Source organism: Carassius carassius, chromosome 44 (assembly GCF_963082965.1).
Source record: "Carassius carassius chromosome 44, fCarCar2.1, whole genome shotgun sequence".
NCBI lineage: Eukaryota > Metazoa > Chordata > Actinopteri > Cypriniformes > Cyprinidae > Carassius > Carassius carassius.
In genome coordinates this window covers 19,780,921-19,802,058 of record NC_081798.1, presented here as the reverse complement: position 1 = coordinate 19,802,058, position 21,138 = coordinate 19,780,921, and the positions used below count along the sequence as shown (strand labels likewise).

Here is a 21,138-nt window from a genome sequence, read left to right as displayed (position 1 = left end):
GTTAAAAACATTTTAACTGTTTTTAATGACACTTAATACATTTAGTGTGTTCTTGCCAAACAAACAAACAAAAAAAGCCATCAAAATAAAAAAATGAAAAAAATAAATATTACAATTCATTTATTCAAAATTCATACTTAGTTTAATTTAAAATGTTATTTTTATAGACTAAAATTAAATGCCACTTTGTCAAATTCACTAAAATTAACAAACATTCATATAAAAGGATGTTTCGTTAAAAGACAAACATTTAACTGTCACCCCATCCCGTAAACGGGACGCCTAAATTTACTTCACTATATTACAATTAAATCTAATCTAATCTTGAAAAACTATGTATCTATGTAAACTATGTAAAACTAAGACTCCCAAATATGTATTTTACCAATGTTTTTTGTTAAAAATGATGTAGGAAAAGTAATAGATTAATTTATGACCAGAGTGCACCCTCAAAAATCTAAATTATAACAGGAGTTTTGACCTTTGTTTAAAAAAAAGACTTCTTTGTTGCCTTTTTCTCTATCACATTTTAGAAATCATCAGAAATTATATATCAACTGAAAACTTAAAATCTCAAAATTCATCCTATGAAACCCATTTTAAATTCAAACATTGCATTACCATGTAAATGGTACATCAAAATCATGTAAGAAAATGTTTTCAGTCATGGATTATAAAAATTTAGGTTTGTATCATGCACATTCAAGTCTACCTTCAAAAATGTGAGTGACAGTTAAGGGGTTTTAAAAGAAAAAAAAAGACCTTAGTTCATCTTCAGAACACAAATTAAGATATTTTTGATGAAATCCAAGAGCTTTCTGAACCTGCATAGACAGCACAGCAGCACAACTGTAATGTTCAAGGCCCAGAAAGGTAGTAAGGATGTCATTTAAAATAGTCCATGTGACTTGGGTTGGTGTGCAAGTTATGCAAATACTTTTTGTGTGGAAAGAAAACAACAACAAAAACATTTTCTTCGATGCACGCTTAAGAGAGCACCACGACACATGCGTGTGGTGCAGCTGATGTGGGTTTGGAATGACATAAGAATGCGTAATTCATGACAGAAATTTTTAATAACCGTATTGTAACACTTCCATTGCAGTTGAGACAGAAACTGTCTATGTCCTCTAAACTAAGTGCATGTTAATGAACGGAAAATTAACAGTGTCGTTTTTAATTTCTAGCAAAGCAACAACTTAAAGGAAAATGGTTCTTCCCAGAATTTTTTTTTCCATTGCGAAATGACAGCGCATTGCTGCCCTAAGACCTTCTTCATTCTCACACTTATGGTGTGAAGCACTTTAACTAGCCTGCTAAGGCGACCACTTGTACAGAAAGGGCATTAATGGGTATGTGTCCCTCCACCCTGCACCTCCAACCCATTACATTCCCATCTGCAAAATGACAATGTTAATGATTAAAACAGGGGGCGCAGAGGAGGGAACATCACCCCCTGATCCTCTCCACTCCTCCCAAAGCACAAATAACGACACACACCATCCATTTACCTAAACCAGCGAGTGGCTCTGCGCAGAGTCCATTAGCGGCAAATGATGTTGGTAATATATTCCTGCACCACACACAAAATGAGCTTTATTATCTCAATGCAGCATTGCACAAATGAACCTTAGGTAATGCTGATATATCACAGGTGACACCCATGTAAAATTGAACCCCCTTCCATTTAAAAAAGAAGGCATATCCTTGGCCTTTTAGTCATTAATGGCTTAATGCATTAAAATGTAACACCTGACTTGATTATTTCGTAATTGCATTGTGTGTATTGAATAAAATCAGGGTTATACCATACTTTTGTTTCCTTAATTGTGCAAACAAATGGATTAAACTGTGTTTATGAATGTGTTCACTTGTTAAGATATCTTTACTTGGTATTTTAGCAATGTTTTCCTAAAAAAACAACACTGTCTCTGCACCCCTTTACCTAAATTCATTACTTCAGACTTATGTGCCCTCTAGAAGCTTGTATTCTGTAAGTGAACATTGTTTTATTGTGCCATCACAAGGAGGAACAAAATCACTTTCACTGACTTTTGAATTAAAAGTGTGTTCACACTTGTAGTTTGGTTCTCTTGGTTCGTTTGACCTGGACCGAAAAAGAAAACGATACATTTGGTCCTGGTCCGCACCTGGTATTTACACTGGCATTTTTGACAGCGAACCTAAAGATAATGAACCTAAAGGCACAGTGATCTGTTCACAACCTGATTAGTTGGGTAGAATGATGTATATTTCATGACAGAACCCAAAACAAACCTCCTCATTGCTCCACGTTTGCCCTCTGCTCATTTAGTTTTAAATACAGATCGTTCCGCATCACAAAATCATGTTGCATAGCATTGCATCTTGTCAACACTTCCTGTTTTTGGTTCGTTTAGAAGTGTTTTGTCCATGTTGCATTCATATTTCATTCAAAGCGCATCAGAGTTCGTTTGGAAGCAGACCAAGACCCATCTTTTTAGCGGTCTCGGTCCGCTTGTTTGTTGCGCACCAGGGTTCGGATGGCATTGTTCACAATTACTCAAACGGACCGCACTAACAGAGCAATCTCACCAGGGTTTTAATCGAACCAAACATGACAAGTGTGAACACACCCTAAATATTCCCCAATGGTGGAATGATCTGCCCAACTCAATCCAAGCAGCTGATTCCTTAGCCATCTTCAACAGTCGGCAAAAAACACATTCCATGTTTATTTGACCCTCTAACTCTAGCACTCTCTATTCTAATTCTTTTTTTTTTCATCCCTTTTAGACTTACACCCTATTTATTTTACTAACTGCTTGTTAACTGCTTCTATATGTTTCTTTTCTTATTATTTATTATACAATTAACAAAAGCAAAAAAAGTCTTCTAACATTAGCTTGCTCTATTTTTTTCCAATTATATCCATTTTATTTTCATTTATTATATAATAAAAAAATAAACTTGTTATGTGTACTATGTTAAGCTAACTGACACTTGTTATAGCACTTGTGTGTCATTGCTATTTTGTTGATTTTGATTGTTTCTATTGTCCTCATTTGAAAGTCGCTTTGGATAAAAGCTTCTGTTAAATGACTAAATGCAAATCTCATTTTTAAAAAGGTTTTAGCTTAGTCTTAGGTTGCCTAGTGTGGTATAATAGCTGGTCATTTTAATGATGACTAGAAAAGTTTTAGAGAAGTTCTGATTAGCTGATCAGTTTATGTCACCTGGCTGACCACTGAAAACTAGCTTGGCTTGGCTAGGAGACCAGCTAAGTTTAAAGCAGATAAAACCAACATAACATCTCAGGATGGTTGAAAAATCAGCTGCTAGGCATCTTGTTGAATATGTTAAACGTAGGGTAGGTGATTTTGTAAAGGCTAGCGAAAGCAAGATCCCCACCCAATCCCTGCATAATCACTTTACAAAGCCATGCCTCTTCCAAAACATATAAACGTGCTCCATCAGAACAGAGACTAAGGAAGTGGAAAGAAGGAAGTGGAGATGCGTTGTCCATTTTTACATTCTATGATGTAACACATTTGGTTGGATCATCTAGACCACCTTCTTCTGCATGACATGTATCTTTCAGCAGTGTCACAGCTAACTTACTGGAATTATCAGATGTAGTGCTAACATTCTTGTTAAAAGCCCTTCTTTTTGTTTAATTCGGAGTCTTTTATCACTTTAATAAAATAAAAGTGACATGAAATCATGGACTGACATGAACAGAAATCAAACCAGCATCTCCCACACAAGCTTATCATTTAGCACGCTAGACGCAACTCCAAAAAAGCCTTATGCTCTGTGTTCATGTCCAACCCAGTCACTCTTTCACACTTTCAGCCTGGACGTTTGAGACGAAGGGAATGGGATTCAAAAGGGATAGATTTTTGAGAAAACTGCTGAAGGAAATGTTTGATGAATATCTCATTCTGTGTGGGACTCTAGGTAAAGGCCTGCAAAACCTTGTAAAAAGGATCAGAGAAAAGTCTCTTGTAGAGACGTTATAAGGCTCTTTCATCTCTGAGGACCTGAGCTGAAATGCTTCCTGCAACATATAGTACTTCCATACTTTGATTATCATTGGCAAATTAAAGCAACTAACTTGAATGATATCTGAAATAATTTGCAGCATACCTTTACTTTTAAATAAGGGGATGTATTGACAAATTAACATTATAATATATATATATATATATATATATATATATATATATATATATATATATATATATATATATATATATAGATAGATAGATAGATAGATAGATAGATAGATAGATAGATAGATAGTAGCACAGGCAAGTGAGTGCCTGCTAAGCATTTCTGCTTGTTGCACCTCCGATGGTGCCATTGCGGGTAGCTGCAGGGTCATTAGCCGGGAGCCACCCTTCATTGATGTTTTGCTCCATTAATCCCGGAACATCTCACGCTGGTGAAGCAACGACAGGGACGTCTCCCTGCCGCCCCCTGCAGCTAGCCCTAGGAACCATGCTTTCCCCACGCCTGGTCCTTCCTTCTTAACCAAAGCCAAAAGCTTCCCTGCTCTGCCTCCTCGGTCAGGTCTTTCAGAGCCTTTCTTAGTTTAATAATTGGGCATACATAGCAAACGCGAGTTCAACGATTTGCGTGAGTAGATTACATACAAAGTCAATGCAAAGACGCGATCAGACTATGGATCAGACGCGTCCTCCCATGGGTCTAGAGACGCGATGCCCCGCGTTTGGCGTGTATGCCCAATAATACTAATCTTGTTGATCGTTATAATATCATACGTTTTCTGTAAAGATACGAATCAAAACAACTCACCTGACGAGTAAAACACAAGCGAGATCGGCATCTCTTTCTAGTTGAAGTTTGTCGCGAAGCTCTCTCCATCTAGAAAATGCAACACCGTTATTGATCCTCGCTCTTTCTCTCCTCTTGTCCCAAACTCTTCTTGGGTCATTTGGTTGGCCCGTATGCTTACGTTTACGGGAGCTGTCCTTGTTGACAGAACCAGCGGCAGACGGTAAACAGTAATTATGTTCCATAAATAAGGAACACAATCCACCATAAAACGTGCAAGAAGAAGTAAATAAGGAACTGCTTGAAGCAAGCTATTGGTTTGCTGGACGCTAGACACTCCTTCTGCATTTGTCCACGACACTGTTGTCTTGTGGTTTCTACGTCAGTAATGATGGTAACAAAGGGTAATTAACTTCATTGACAGGTGACTGCACTGCCCCATGTCACTGTTTAGAATGGGAATTTTCTCATGATTTACAAGTAGTTGAAAACATTAGAGATATTGTTAGTAATCAGCTGGACAAAATATATAACACTAGCCTAGTGGTTTTTGGATATTTTACTGCAAATATCTTACAAATTGTACCTTTAAGGCTAACTCAATTAAAAAACAAATCATTACATAACAACCATATGAAAATGCTTTACAAAAGAAAACCCACTGCTTCAGGTTGACTTTGCTCCAGGCCATTCTCTGCAGACTTATTTAAATATTTTGCGGGTAAAACCGATCCGATTGGTTATCCAGATAGAAAAGTCAGTTGATATTGCCAAGTGTAAATGCACCATGTTCTGACTGACTGATGATCACGGCGATCGCATGTTAATGCCAAGTGTAAACGCAGCCTTACATGCAATCTAGATTGATATTTTGATTTGAACCTGATGCTGCACTTTTTAACGGCTATTAGTATCATGGTTCAGGGACATCATGTTATAATAATATTATGTAACAGAATTAATAAACAATCTCAAGATGAAGAATGTTAGCTAGCTTTATCCTGTTTTTTTTTTTTTGAAACTTTTGCACCTTGGGAGGCATTTTGACCCAAATTATGTTTTCAATGTTTTGGGAACCCATGTAAAACTACCTTAAATCAGTTAAATCCAACTTAACCTGCAATTTTAGCAGAGACATAAGCCCCTTTACATTGATGACAAACTTCATGGGTAATGTGTGGCTTTCGTGTTGCTGTTATAAACTAGGTGAATGTTCGTTTCTGTTTTGCAAGTTGTGATAGCTTCCTCCTCCATTCAAACTCCTCCATTATACACATTTCTTAAAGGAATCCCTTGTGGATAATGATATTGTTTAAAATTCATGGGCCTTTTTACAACTTGATTACTCTAAAAAAGGCTATGGGCTGGTACACATTACCCTGTCAGAATTGTATTTCCTTTTCAAGATGAGTAAAGGGCCAGTCAAGACCATTTTATTTCCACATTGATAAAATGATAAAACTCATAATAATTTCCAGTGCCGGGACTGCGAGTAGGGTAACTAATGGCACAATCCAACAATAACTGCTGATTTGTCACAAAGGTAACATCTCTGTTGATTTTAAATTATTATTCTAGATACTCCATTAAGGTTACTTCAGCTTGCCATGCCAGCTTTCAATATTTGCATAAATAGACTGCAATAAAATCAGTTTCTGGCAATTCAGGCATCAAGACCTAAATCTGTGTCAAACTGATGTTGTTTCATTAGCTGTAGAGACATCTGTAAAAGCTTGGGACTCATGCAAGCAGAGCGGTTAAACGTTTTTAGTTTTGTGCTTACAAGCACAAAATTTGTTCAAATTTAATATATAGAATAGCAGACATCATACTGTTCATACACTGCAGCTTGACCTTTGCGTCAAATCCTATTTTAGCCCATTTACAGAAAGAGGCTGATAATGCCTCGATAAATGGGCTTGTGGCTCTGTAGAGATTTACTAATACTTTTTGTACTTTTCGGCCTACGTCATACAACCAGCTAAACACTTTAAACTAAGAGAGCTTCTTTACTTTAAACTAAAAGACGTATTTAGTTTATATAAGAAGGAAAAAAGCAATGCATACATAAACAACATTTTTTATTTCAATAAGCGGTCAAAGAGATAGATAAGAACATTTATCAACTTGTTGAGGACCTCCATCTGTAGGTCTTCCACCCCTGGCTGAAAAAAATTAAATAAATAAAGGATGAATATATTAACCTCTGCAAAACATGTTATAGAAAATGCATATAAAGGGAAGAATCTGACTGGTTGGATGGTAGGTTTATTGAGTGATTGATTGACAAACTAGCTCTTCAAACTATTGGCAATAATTTATGTTCATACCCTTTTCTCCTCCATTGGCAGTAGTGTTGTGTTCTAGGGCCTTGTTTATAAAATATTGCACAGAATCCATCCTAAATTTGATCTCTCAAATATGATGTGATTCATAGAATGAACGTACGCACAGAAAACGCACATGCGCCTCTCTTTCAGATGTGAAATCTATGAATCGCAATTGATCTTGAACTTGCTCGCAACTGAATGGTTTCAGCTTTATGCCTTGTAAGCAACTTCTAATTTAGGTCATTAACATAGAAAATATCACCAGTCGTCGTCCAAATACTTTAATTTAGAACAGCGAGCTGCAGGAACAGCGTACACTTTCAAAAACCTGCAGTAGTCTGACAAGAAAAAGTGTGTACATCTGCTCAGATCTTGATGTGATGCCAAACACTTTTTCACGTCAAAGACACTTAGCGCAAATATGAGCATTGGCTTGGATTTAAGCTTATGTACACTTTAAGAGCAAATCTGTGTGTACAGTACACACACTTTATAAATGAGGCCCCTAGTGTCTAAAAGTGTCACCACTGACAATACATCCATATTTTTTATCCTCAGTTTTAACGTATATCATGTAATTTATTTTGATGACATAATCATCAAGTGTCCCAAATTAGAGTGAACACATGCCAAGGAAAATATGGAAACATTCCACTTCAGATCACTGTGAGCATATATTACATCTCTAACTTCATCTGGTGAATAATACATATATATTTTTCTTAATCAATTTGTTGAATATAACAAGAAATCTGCCTCTGGTGTAGTTAGGGGTTGTTATAATCCTATATAACATAATCCTATATCCTTAATAACACATGGTTACCTAAAGAAGCTAGTTGAAGAGGCTGTGTAATTCTGTCGCCTCTTTGGCCATCTCCTCTTCTGATCTCCATTTGGAAGGAACATCCTCATTTTCCCGATCATGTTTCTGGAGCTGAAAAACAAAAAAATAAAACAAAAGAGCCCTGAATTTGTATGCCCCATAGTTATAACAGTGCTTGTCAGGCAGCACTGTTTTCATATTTCCTCCAACATTCAGGTCAGTGTCTGTGGTGAACCTCTGACCCCAAGTATTCAACATTCGGCAAAGTTCTCATTAAGAGTATCTTAAGTTATTAATTCCATATTAGGTTTTATTATATCAATGTTGAGTTTCAGTGTTTTATGGGGACTTGCCATACACATAATGATTTTATTCTGTACTGTTGCATGTGCATATGCTAAATGTATATAATACTGCAGAAGGTCAAATGGGAATTTCCAGTGTTTTACATCATGATCTGAGCTCAATTTATTATGTGTATTTCACAAAATTAGTGATATTAATGATATTAATGTACACAGTGTATTCTTATATATCCTAGCAAAAAGTGAGAAACTTCATTACCAACACACACAAGGGTTTAAATCCAAAAAATGACACCAAATACATTTGGCTGATCTGAGCCATGAATTTAGAACAGTTTGAAAAGACTCATTTTCCAAGATTTCTAGTAATCAAAAATGGCCCTGATTGAAGAATCACCAGGCTCTAAAAGCGTGTTTGATTTTCAAATGGTTTTTGGAGTATATATAGGGAGATCAAACTGTTCACGACTAACGACTACAGCTCATACCATTTCAGTCCAAATGGAAAACAGTTTGAATGTAATCCACAGCTGCTGACCTCACTTTATTTAAGTCTCATAGTCTTAAATACAAAAGCTCTCAAGCCCACAACACTCCAGTTATGTGAAGAGGTAACAGGCCTTTTAGCTTTGAGCTCTTCATAAGAGCTCTGGAGTGCTTGAGATTAATTTTTTTCTTTACTCTCTGTTCTCTTTTTGTCCTTTAATACTCCTCGGATAGGAAGATAGAGAAATACCAAGGGATCAAGGTTTGGCAGATTCGCCTAACTCAGTTAGCCCATGTTGGATCCCAGAACTACACAATGAGTGTATCTTTGTGTTTTTTGTTTTTTTTTCACAGCTATTCAAACATCTGCATGTATTCTGATTAAATAATTATATATTCAAGGGACAATGTACAGTCAGCCTGCCATTTTTGCAAAATAAACAACCAGTCCCCTGATTTATTCCAGTGAAGTGTTTAATAAACAAATACATATACCTATTTCCATGTATTTTATAAATTGAATTATGACAAGACACAACAGATGAATGTGTTTTTTTTTAATGGACAGAAGGTTAATAAATTAAAATCGTTAAAAGACGTTATGTTTAGATACGTCAGTGTGGCTTTATCTAATTAAAAAAGCACTAATTTGCATATATATATATATATAGGGTTTTATCTGTAGTGCCTTGCCTTAAAAAAAAATGCAATAAAAAAAGGTGAAAATGTTCAGGAAAAAAAGGGCTTGTTGGATTCTTACTCATATTAGGTGTGACAGCGCTACAAAAATAGGGGGTTAAATATGCCTGACATATAGTCACATTGAATTACATGTCATCATTGACTGTGGATGTTACCGTTAAAAAAATTTGCATCTACTAATAAACTATCCCCAGATTACAATTTGGAATAATCTAAACATTTAAAATTCTACATTCTAGACATCTGCATTAGATGTCAGTTGATAGAAAAGGTGCGTTGGAGAAAATTGATACAATTCCCACAGTTTCGTCTAAAGTCATTTGAAAATCCCAAGTAGTACCCTGGGAGAAAAAAGCAAACAAAAAACCACATCATTGTTGTATATGGTTAAGCTGCCATAGGCCTTGTTTGAGAATACAAACAAAGCCGAGTGTGTCAGAGTCACTTATCATATGGATGCTCTCTGCTTGTCTGCATTTGTTCTCCATCTTAAAGACAAACAGAGTGCGAGCTAAGAAGTCGTTTTTTTTTTTTTTTTTTCATCAAACGACATCCCAGCTCCCTGCGGTTGCCCTTGAGGTTATCTCAGTCTGTCCATAAGATGAACTTTGGGGTGGAGAAGCGTTTCGGATGGGGGAGGAATGTACTTTCTTATTTGTTTTCAGAGCATGTAAAGCTAAACGGAAAAGCGTTTCTCGGATCTGAGTGATTCAGAGCGACACTTCAAGAGTAGATGCTTGTCAGTATCACATTTTTGCCGAGAGCAGAGAACAGAGGGGAGGGAAGTTCCTGGAAAAGAGCACAGCTGCTGTGAGCAGGAAATTCAGACTAGATCATGTAACACATGTAAGGATCAGTTAAGAAGTACATTTGTTTCGCAAATAGCATTACTTTGCAACATTTAACCACTGGTTTACAATACAACTTCATTTACATACATATATACATATAGTGTGAGATGAGCTCTTTCTTAACTTACCAATGTGGTAAAAATAAAAATAAAAATAAAAAAATCACTTAAAGAAACTTGGTCTAATGTGATCTCCCAGTCTGGTTTGAAGATTTTAGAAGGGTTCTGGCAATTGGTTATTTCGACCAACTAAATGGCAGTAAAAAACTAAATAAAATAAATTTATAATAACATATCATATTATTAACATTTAGTTAGGTTATATGTTTATTCTACATTTTTTTTAGGTAATATAGTATTAGGTTATATATCATTAATGTATATGAATTAACGACAAACAATAACATAGTTATACTTTTATATTTATATTTAATATATTTATATTTAATATATATATATATATATATATATATATATATATATATAACTTTAACTCCTATGTTAATAAATGTAATACATAAATAAAATAATAATAATAATAATAATAACAATAATAATAATAATAATCTAGTGTGCTAACTAAAGTTAGATAATTTAACCCTGTTAATTATAATATTATTTTAGTATATAGTTTGGATATACGTTTATTTTGCATGTACTAATATATAGTTTTATGATGTGTAAAACAACATTAATTAATATATCACTAACAAACATGAATGAACAATAAACACTTATGTAATAATAAATAAACATTAACTTTGATTGACTAATGTTGTAAAAATTCTTGTTGTTATCCATGATATAATACATTAACTAATGCTAGATAATTGAACCTAATTGCAAAGTGTTTCAGTTTAATTTGATTTAATATCGAATTGAATTAAATTGATTATTAATGTAATATAATAAAATATTAAATTAAATTAAATTAATGTTTTTAAAAAGTTTGCTAATTCAGTCTATATAATATTAGCTAACTGAACCTAATTGTAAAATATTACTATTTAATTTAATTAGCATTGGGTTAGGGTTAGTATAGTACACAGACAGGAAATGACACATTTAAATAAATAAATCAAATAAAATCATGACTCATATTACACTAATCAGTTTGATATGTACTGCTCCAACATGATCTTGAGCCATTTGACGGGGGCTTGAAATATGGCCTAATAGCCTCCAGCCGAAGAAACATGGAGCAGAATTATTCTATCATGTCCAATCTCCACAGGGAGACAGATGCTGAAAAGGCAGCAAATTCCAGGATTGCCATCTTAATCTGTCACATGAGCGGTGTGGATGGATCCTCTACTTTCTGCCACAGCTCTGTGACTCCGCCATCACTGGAGGATCCACTCAAATGTTCGATGACATGCACCACTACATCAGACTAGCAAAAGAGGAATGTTCAGCAGGCATGAAGCTAAGAGCGCATCTCCGCCGAGATACTTACAAATCAGAGCTGGAGTCGCCCCGACTGCCTGGGGACAGACTCTCCAATCACAAATTGCACTATATCAGCCTCACCTAACAGTTTTTCCTTAAAATGACACTGGCTATGGGACCAAACATAAATGCTGAATGTTTACAATCACTGAAGACTTTGTGTAGATGGTTGTCAGGGTGTTACCCTGATGTAGCTAATGTGCTTTGTGAGGTTTTCTTGGTATTTATAGTCTTTACGGCCCAAGTCAAAATAACCCACACTTATGATATGCTCCAAATATATTATATTAGGTATAATTTAAGATTTATGCTTTTAAAAATTTTAACACAAGCAAGCTGATAAACAGGTGTATATTAAATAAGTAAAATAAATAAATAAATAGTTTATTATCTATTTGCATTTGTTAAAATTTTTCATTAAAATGATCCTATTTGCTAAATGCATGTATTAAAATGACTTTGAATCAGCATAAATCTATTGATTGTGAAAATAAATGTATTCAGCCCCCCCCCCAGAAAAAATTTTCTAAAATAATGTTTTCATATTCAATTGGTTAAAATGTATGAAATTTAATTAAACTGGATTTATTGATGAAAAACCTGTTTATTGTGTATTTAAAACATTCAGGTTATTAGTACTGCTACAGAAATCGTAACTGTTTCATTTACATATGACTGAAAAATAAGCAAGTTTATTACAGTTTATATAAATATATAATATCACATAAATATAGTATAAATAAAATATAAAGTTAATTGGTTTATGTTAAAACTGTGCAATCCAAATGGATGAAAATTTTATATGAAACTCAAAAAGATAAATCCTATACTTGGGCCTAAATATTTTTTGAATGTATTCCCCATTTATTACCTTCACTGCAAGTCTGTGGGATCTTTCACTATTTTATTGTTCGGCAGATGGAAATTCAATCAAATAAATCAATACTTCCAAAAGTAACAGCACAGCTCTCAAAAGTGATATGATTTGAGGCATCATCCTGTACTTTATTACTTCAAAAACATTCCATATTTCACCTATAAAGCCATTCAAATTAAGATCTTTAATGATATTAATGTGGTGAATATCTCAAAGCAAAGAAATGTCTTTCATCTTTGAAAATGATTTGCCAATTAGCAAAGTCCTTTTTGATCACAAATTCAAATAATGAAAGGATTAGATAGGAAAAAAAACCTCTTTGAATTGAAGAATGCTGCTGAATTTAATTATCTGATTATTGTGTAAAACAAATTAATAAATATACCACAAACAAAGTTTATTTTATATGGGTGTCATATAAATTACAGACCAGTACAGACCAAAAGTTTGGACACACCTTCTCATTCAAAGAGTTTTCTTTATTTTCATGACTATGAAAATTGTAGAGTCACACTGAAGGCATCAAGGGCTATTTGACCAAGAAGGAGAGTGATGGGGTGCTGCACCAGATGACCTGGCCTCCACAGTCACCGGATCTGAACCCAATCGAGATGGTTTAGGGGTGAGCTGGACCGCAGACAGAAGGCAAAAGGGCCAACAAGTGCTAAGCATCTCTCGGGGAACTCCTTCAAGACTGTTGGAAGACCATTTCAGGTGACTACCTCTTGAAGCTCATCAAGAGAATGCCAAGAGTGTGCAAAGCAGTAATCAAAGCAAAAGGTGGCTACTTTGAAGAACCTAGAATATGACATATTTTCAGTTGTTTCACACTTTTTTGTTAATTATATAATTCCATATATAATTCCACATGTGTTAATTCATAGTTTTGATGCCTTCAGTGTGAATCTACAATTTTCATAGTCATGAAAATAAAGAAAACTCTTTGAATGAGAAGGTGTGTCCAAACTTTTGGTCTGTACTGTATATATATATAGAATTTATTACTTTTTATTATTAATCAATTAATTAATTTATTTATTTATTTTGAAGAAGAAGAAGAATGTTGGTAACCAATATTAGCCATTGATTTAAACAGTATTGGGGAAAATATCACTAAAGTCAATGGCTTCCGTCAACTGTTTGGTAATGAGCATTCTTCAAAATAACTAGTTTCATATCCCAAGGAGGAAAGACACACTTATACAGGTTTGGAACAACTTGAGGGTGAGTGAATGATGACAAAAATCTAATTTTTGCCTGAACCATCCCTTTAAAACATCCAGCATATGTTGCTTATCCATAAGCAGCTCTATATGGCAAATCTGCAAGGTCCTTCAGCTTTTCAGCAGACAGAAGACTAAACTGTTCTTCAGACCATGTGAATATCGCGGTTCAATCTTAGCAGGAACCAGTTAGATCTGCATGGCTTCACACCCACAGCTGTATAGATGTATAAACAACCACTTTCCCATGTACCCTGAAGACATATGCGAAGATCCTCAATACAGCGTCCTGTCGAGGGACGAATCCCCCACTACTGGAGTGACTTTTCTACAAACACATGAAGTTTGCCACCTAGTGTAAGAAAGCATATGGCAGATGTTGAGGCTATCCCTTAGGCCCATGCTAATGTATGAATTTATGTGCTCATTAAAAGACACACATTAATGCAGAATGGGAAACATAATGGGTTTTGTGGCCGCTTCTTGACATTTAACACAGCAAAGCAATAAAGGGGGTACATCTTGACTATCTGGCTGGCTCTTGACATCGGGACCTTGAGTCGCATTCAGCAGCTTATGAACGTGACACAGAAGGTCATCGTATAATTACAGCAGAACAAAACGAATTTCAGAGGACAATCTTTTGTTCTCGGTTCAGGAAGAGGAGGAAAATTGAATAATTGATTACACAAAATGTGCTTATCTGTGCACATTTGAGGACATTTGTTATTTATTTTTTATTTTTGTTTTTTTTTGGGGGGGGGGGTGCAGCAAGTCAGGAAGTTATCAACACATTATGCTGAAACAAGAAAATGAACAAAGAAATGTGGTTGGGTGATTGTCAGAAATCATTTGCAGATTATATTTAATTCTGATAGAGAGACAGAGATAGACAGATAGACAGATAGATAGATAGATAGATAGATAGATAGATAGATAGATAGATAGATAGATAGATAGATAGATAGATAGATAGATAGATAGATAGATAGGAACACTATTCACTGTTATTTTTAAAGGGATCATCAGATGCCGAATTTCCACAAGTTGAAATGATTCTTTAGCTTCTTAATGAAAAGTCTGCAACATAGTTTGGTTACAATTTCTCAATGGCAGTGTAAAAAAAAAAACCTTTTTTTTAATCCCGTCAAAAACTTCAGTTTTGTAGCATTTTCCTTTAAATGTTAATGAGCTCTGCTGAGCCCGCCCCTCTCTTCGAGCTGCTCTCAGAGAGACTGTTTACTTTAACTGCATTCCTTGTGAAACTTGCTAAGTTGCACATTATTAGGAATGCAATTTGAAAAGATTTAACCCTTTAATAGAAAATAATGCAATGCTCTCGCTCAGCACAGTGGAGTGCACCGTTTTGTTACCTTTGTAGTTTATTATTTTGAGACTTTGGGACGTGAGTCATGGCCCTCTCAAAATAAATTGCTTTAGTGGCCGTTCACATATCGCGTCTTTTGCGCGCACAAGTTCGTTATTTCCAATGTAGGCGCGCAGTATGCGCGCTCATAATTGAAGCGACGTGCTCGTTTTTTCCAGGCGCATCCGCAACTGCCCGAGCGCTTTGGAAAGAAGGAGAAAGCTGCGTGCCTAGCGTTTTCCACGCGTTTTTAGCCGCATTTTTGTCAGTCAGAAATGTCCACACAATCATGCTGCAAGTATCAGAGGTTCATCAATTTGTAAAGTGTTACCATATAATTAAATTAAAAAAACTTCCAGGTCATTACAGTGCCACTGACAAATATTATAAATGACCTGTAAGTTGTTTTTTCGCTGTTTGTTCTTTTCATGGGTTGCCAGGGGAAAAGAGCTTGAAGGAGTATGAAGGAGGCAAATATCAAACAAACAGTCTTTAAAAAATCCACAAGGGACAAAAGGAGAAAACAACCTCTTTTCATGATAGAGACAGGACAGACAATCAGAGGAAAGGCAGGGCTATAAATACTAAACCAATCGATGGACTAATAAGATAATTAATGAACACAGGTGGAAACTAATGGACTAATCAAGCAACAAAGGAAAACTAGGTCAAGGTATGAGGAATAGAAAAACAGAAAATACATGTGACAGACAGTTACTTAATGTTAAAAAAGTTCTTCAGAAAAATGACTAGAAAACTGGGTAGCACTTTATTTTACAATATGTGTACTTCCCTGGAACATGCATGTAAAATATCATATACATACAGGCAAATGAGTGGTAACACAAGGTACTTACCTGAAGTGTATGTACATGGTAACAAATAAGACACATGGCTGTACTTAACAGTCGTACATGCATAGTAATTTGTTTGTACATACAGACAAATGTGGGTAATAATCGTCACTTACAGGTAGTAAGCCATAACTGGCAACTAATTAGATACTTTACTGTACTCACTAATGTATACACATGGGAAATATGTAGTACTTACGAACAAGTGGGTACAAACAGGCATGTCCTTACAGTATCCATATATGGTAACTAATAAGACGCATTACTGTACATACTAATGATGTGTAGCACATACAGTATGGACAAATGTGGTATTATGTGGTAACAAAACAAGACACATATTGTACTTGGTACACATGTTGCAAATATGTAGTACTTACCAACAAGTGTGTGTAATAACGGTCACTTACAGGCAGTGTCAGTATATGGTAACTAATAAGACACATTATTACGAATGATAATTCTCAGTTTTCTCAAGACAGAACAGAAATTTTGTCTTGCAGCTTTGACTGCGGCAAAGAAAATACTAGTTCAACGCTGGAAACCCCCTCATGACCTTTCTGCTAAGCACTGGATTCATTCCTTATTGGAAATACTATACTTGGAACTGTCTTCTGCACGAACTAACCACACAAAGCCTGCTACTCTATCTATGTGGAAGAACTGGATTTCCATAGTCTCGAAGATCATATATCACGTTTATAATGGGTTTTATGTTTTTGTCTCGTTGCTCCGGCAGGACATGGCTTCACAATATATTAAGATGCATAACATTTCCGTCCCACGAAGTCATTCGGCCAATCACAACGCGCAAACACAATGCGTTTCTATGTACATACACTTCAGGTAAGTACCTTGTGTTACCATTCATTTTCCCCTAGGTACAAGATATTTACCATGTATGTACCAGGGAAGTGCACATACCATAAAATAAAGTGCTACCGAAAACTGTAATGTTACAAGGGCTGAATGAAAGTGAAATGTTTCCTCCTTTGATATGATGTTTCTTTGAAAATATATAAAAGTGTTTCATAAAGGGAGATGTCAGTATGTTGTCAGCAATGAAATGAATTGTGGACCCCTGCACTGGTTAGATGAATGACATGTCATAATTATCAGCACTCAGAGCTCAGAAAAGTGTAGGGCATGAAACGTGCATATATATTTCATAAATTATCTCAATCTATAATCAACTGAGAAATGTTCAGCTGGCAGGTGAGGTGTGTAATTCATAACCAAGAGACAAAGATAGCATAAGTTAGACAGTTTGTTTTTACCGGACCTTTTTTTTTTTTTTTTTAACAAAGCTGGCAGCATCGACAAAAGCAGGAACATCACAAATGTTTCCTCCTGTTTTTCAGGGACGATGCGACATTGGAAGTTCTTCACAGCCCCCTGGATACCGGCTCTTTCTCATATGGTCACTGCACACTGACATCTCTGACTGCACAGTGCAGCCGCACCGGGACGAGAAGTAAGAAAGAGACATTGTACAGACTTCTGCCACACATTCTGTGTAACTTCCGATGGAAGCTATTTTAATGGCATGTAAATACATTTCAACAGCTGGTGTTGTAATTACCAGGCAGAAGTTATATTCCCCAGATTGTCAGGAAAACGTCCCTTGGTTGAAAACTTGTCAAAGCATATCTGTTTTCTCAGCAATACTGATGAAGCTAGAGAAATGCAGTAATGTAGGCTCATTAAGTAAAATACCAGAAGGAAATAGAGAACTCTGATTTGCTTATTCACACCAGTCACCAGTCATCATTGCAAGCCGAATTTTGAATAGAAACAATAGATTTTGCAGACTTATTCACACCAGACACAAACATTCATCAATCAACACACACACACACAAAGTACAATGTACTGTATAAATATGAATACATTTTCTATAATGATTTATTTATTGATGATTGTGTTTTAGAATTAATGGATACACACACACAAACACACACACACACACACACACACACACACACACACACACACATATATATATATATATATATATATATATATATATATATATATATATATATATAAATAATTACATTTTTTATCAATAAATAAAATGTATTAAAAATAATTGATTATATATTTAAATATATTTAATACACTTTTAATAACATGTTTGTTTTTGTGAAAAGTGGGGACATCCCATAGGCGTACTGGTTTTTATACTGTAGGAACTGTATATTCTATGGCCCTTCACCAACCCTACACCTACACCTAACCCTCACAGGAAACTTTGTTCATTTTTACTTTCTCAAAAAAAAACGCATTCTTTATGGTTTATAAGCGTTTTGAAAAATGGGGACATGGGTTGTGTCCTCATAAGGCACCCTCTCCTTGTAATACATGTGTCATACCCATGTCATTATACAGAGTTGTGAACCTCAGGCCATTCATTCAGAATCAGGATGAGTGCTGATTCACTGAGTAGGCCATGAATTAGAAAGAGACCAACTCATTACAGATAAAATGTCATCAAATCCACTAAATTGCACTCTGCACATGTTTCACTACAAAAAAATAAAAATAAATAATAATTCTGAATTCTGAACCAGTTATAGTGTTAGCCTTTGAACGCCCTATATTAAAACTGGATCTATCAGGAAGACAAAGTCCTTCTCCAAAGTCAGGTCAGAGAAAGGATATCTCACAATGAGAGAAATTGGACATGATTAACCCAATGTAACCCCATTTTCTTCTCTGCTGACATTGTGTCACAGCACATTGAAAGATCATGACCCGCTCAAGCAGACAGAACATGCCTGTGTTTAGCACTGATCCCAATGTTGAAAACTAACTGAACAGTTCCTCAGATAACTCCTGAGATCAGTGCTGCTACAACAACTTCTTGAATAATGTCACATTTCCCTTGGTCTTTATGTAATTAACTACTATCAATCAATTTTGAATGCATACAAAGTAATCCTTAGAAACTGAAAGACTCATTTAATCCACAATGGTAAATTGTTTTCTAATGCAGTAGAAAGACAACACTGCCTATTGCTTTAGTTAAAAAAAAAGCCACAAAGTAACCTTCACGAATCAGACAATTCCTTAAAGTCTACTATTGTGTAGTTTCACCTTCTAATGGAGTAGAGACTCAGAGACTGCCTTTCACTTCAATACACAAAAACCTAAAGTAACCTTAAAAAAAATAAAAAATAAAAAGGACAGTCACTTCAAACTCAAATCAAACAATTCCTTAAATGAATTATTTACTAAAATAAATTGTAAGAAGCGGCCTGCCATTTACATGTCATTTAATTTAAAAGAAAGTAACCTTCAGAAATCAGAAAATGCTTTTTTCTGCAAATAAAGTCATAAATAACCTTCAAATGACAAGCTCTTCATAAAAAAATATTGTGTGACTTATGCATTCTAATGTAGCTGAAAAATTGCTGTCCAACAATTTTGTCATTTGTACTTGAAAATTAGTTAACATATAGTATGATTTGTGTTGCACAAATATGGATAACAGAAATTAAGTGCAATCATAAAGTCCCTTACTCAATCCTTAAACCTAACCATAACTGAACTAATCCATGACATATATTATATTTTGTATGTCATAAGTTGTAAAATTACCATCTCATTCAAACAATTAAATAACATTGTCATGAGAATGGTAGGCTGAATATCATGCCAGTGTAAACAGTCCAATTTCAAGAGGATAAACATCATATATATATTCATTTATAATTAAATGAAAAACGTGCATAATAAATGCATTTTATCAAATTATTAATTTCAATGTAAGTATACAGTATAACAGTTAAGGCCACCTGATATAAAGTGGGAGCATTTTATTATTATTATTACCTTTTTTAATGTAGTTGTGAGAGGTTGCCTCTGTCTGAGGCAGATTAACTTTGACGAGACAGGTTTGAAATGCAGACGGTGCCACATTCAATTACATCGAGTCACGTATGTGGAAGTCTCTGTTCTGAGGGAATGTAACAGGCTCTAAAGAGCTCATCACCGGCAACACAAAACAAACACACCCAAGGACACATCATTAACATTTCACAACAGTTGTTTTTCCTCACTCCTTTATTCTCTCATTATTTCTCCTTCGTTATTCCAAGGTAAACACTGAATAATGATGACAGTGCTGCAGACAATAATCTCTGACAAAAGAGAATTTATGATAGCTTATCTCTGGGAGCCTGAAAAGTTGAGATGACTGTTTGATGAAAAATCCTATTCTCATATGCACCATCAAACAATAACAACGCATAGTAGACGTAAAAAAAAAAAAAAAAAAAAAAGTAGATGATTCAAATACCAGCCAACATTATAAGGAAGTCATGCGATTATAGGAGAGGAAAATATGAGGAACTTTTAATCTTAATTAACGTCCATCAAACAGAATCGTAAAAATCTTTGTTACTAATTCATATCCTTTTCGGGATTCTCCTTTTTGATGAAAGGAAGAGAATCTGGATGATTAAAAAACGTCTTGCCATACCAGATGAATAATAGAACTGGCGTGGGCCCTTTGACACAGAGAAACAGATGACTATTATCACCATTTCAGTTACATAAGCATTTCGCCAGCCCCGCAGTGACACTGTGATATCCTTGCAACTGCAAAATGGGAGTTGAAAGAAACTCCGTTATGCGGGGGCCGATAATATATTATGATGGTTATTCAGGGCCAAACATGCACACAAAGTGATTGCGGCGCAGTGCTGTGTAAAGGTCTATCTCTACTTCATGAGTGTGACTTTATTCAAGTGTGTGCCACAGTCAATACTTGTATGTCAGAGAAGTAATTGACCTGAATTGAGGCGAGCGGAGCCTTAAGGCCCCATCAAGATTAATTACATTCTCACACATGCAAATCAATGCACTGAGTTGGAGGGCTGTTCTGTACGGCTCCAGTCACCTTTGTTTTAGAGAGTAATAATTTACTTTGGGTCTTGAGAAAACTGCTGCATATTGTAATTACGTTTTTCTCAACCCATTTCAGGATCTCTTGGGGGAAAAGTCTGGGAACTAATTAATTACTGCTGCTTGCTAAGGCAATCATCACTATTACTATTGCTCATACTAAAGTCTTATGTGTTACAC

The 21,138-nt window shown here is 35.2% G+C and overlaps 1 protein-coding gene across 3 annotated transcripts in view; it reads right to left on the bottom strand.

Annotated features, from left to right (window-relative positions):
* Positions 1–6,845: 6,845 nt before the first annotated feature.
* The window catches only part of fhit (fragile histidine triad diadenosine triphosphatase), a 321,635-nt gene continuing 307,342 nt past the window's right edge, over positions 6,846–21,138 (bottom strand). For all 3 annotated transcript variants that reach the window (XM_059537563.1, XM_059537561.1, XM_059537562.1), the window contains 2 exons: positions 7,936–8,046; positions 6,846–6,944 (listed from right to left, as the gene is read on the bottom strand). In XM_059537563.1, coding sequence (XP_059393546.1) covers positions 7,945–8,046 — 102 coding nt within the window. In that variant the 3' untranslated portion in view covers positions 6,846–6,944; positions 7,936–7,944. The remainder of the gene's footprint in view (positions 6,945–7,935; positions 8,047–21,138) is intronic.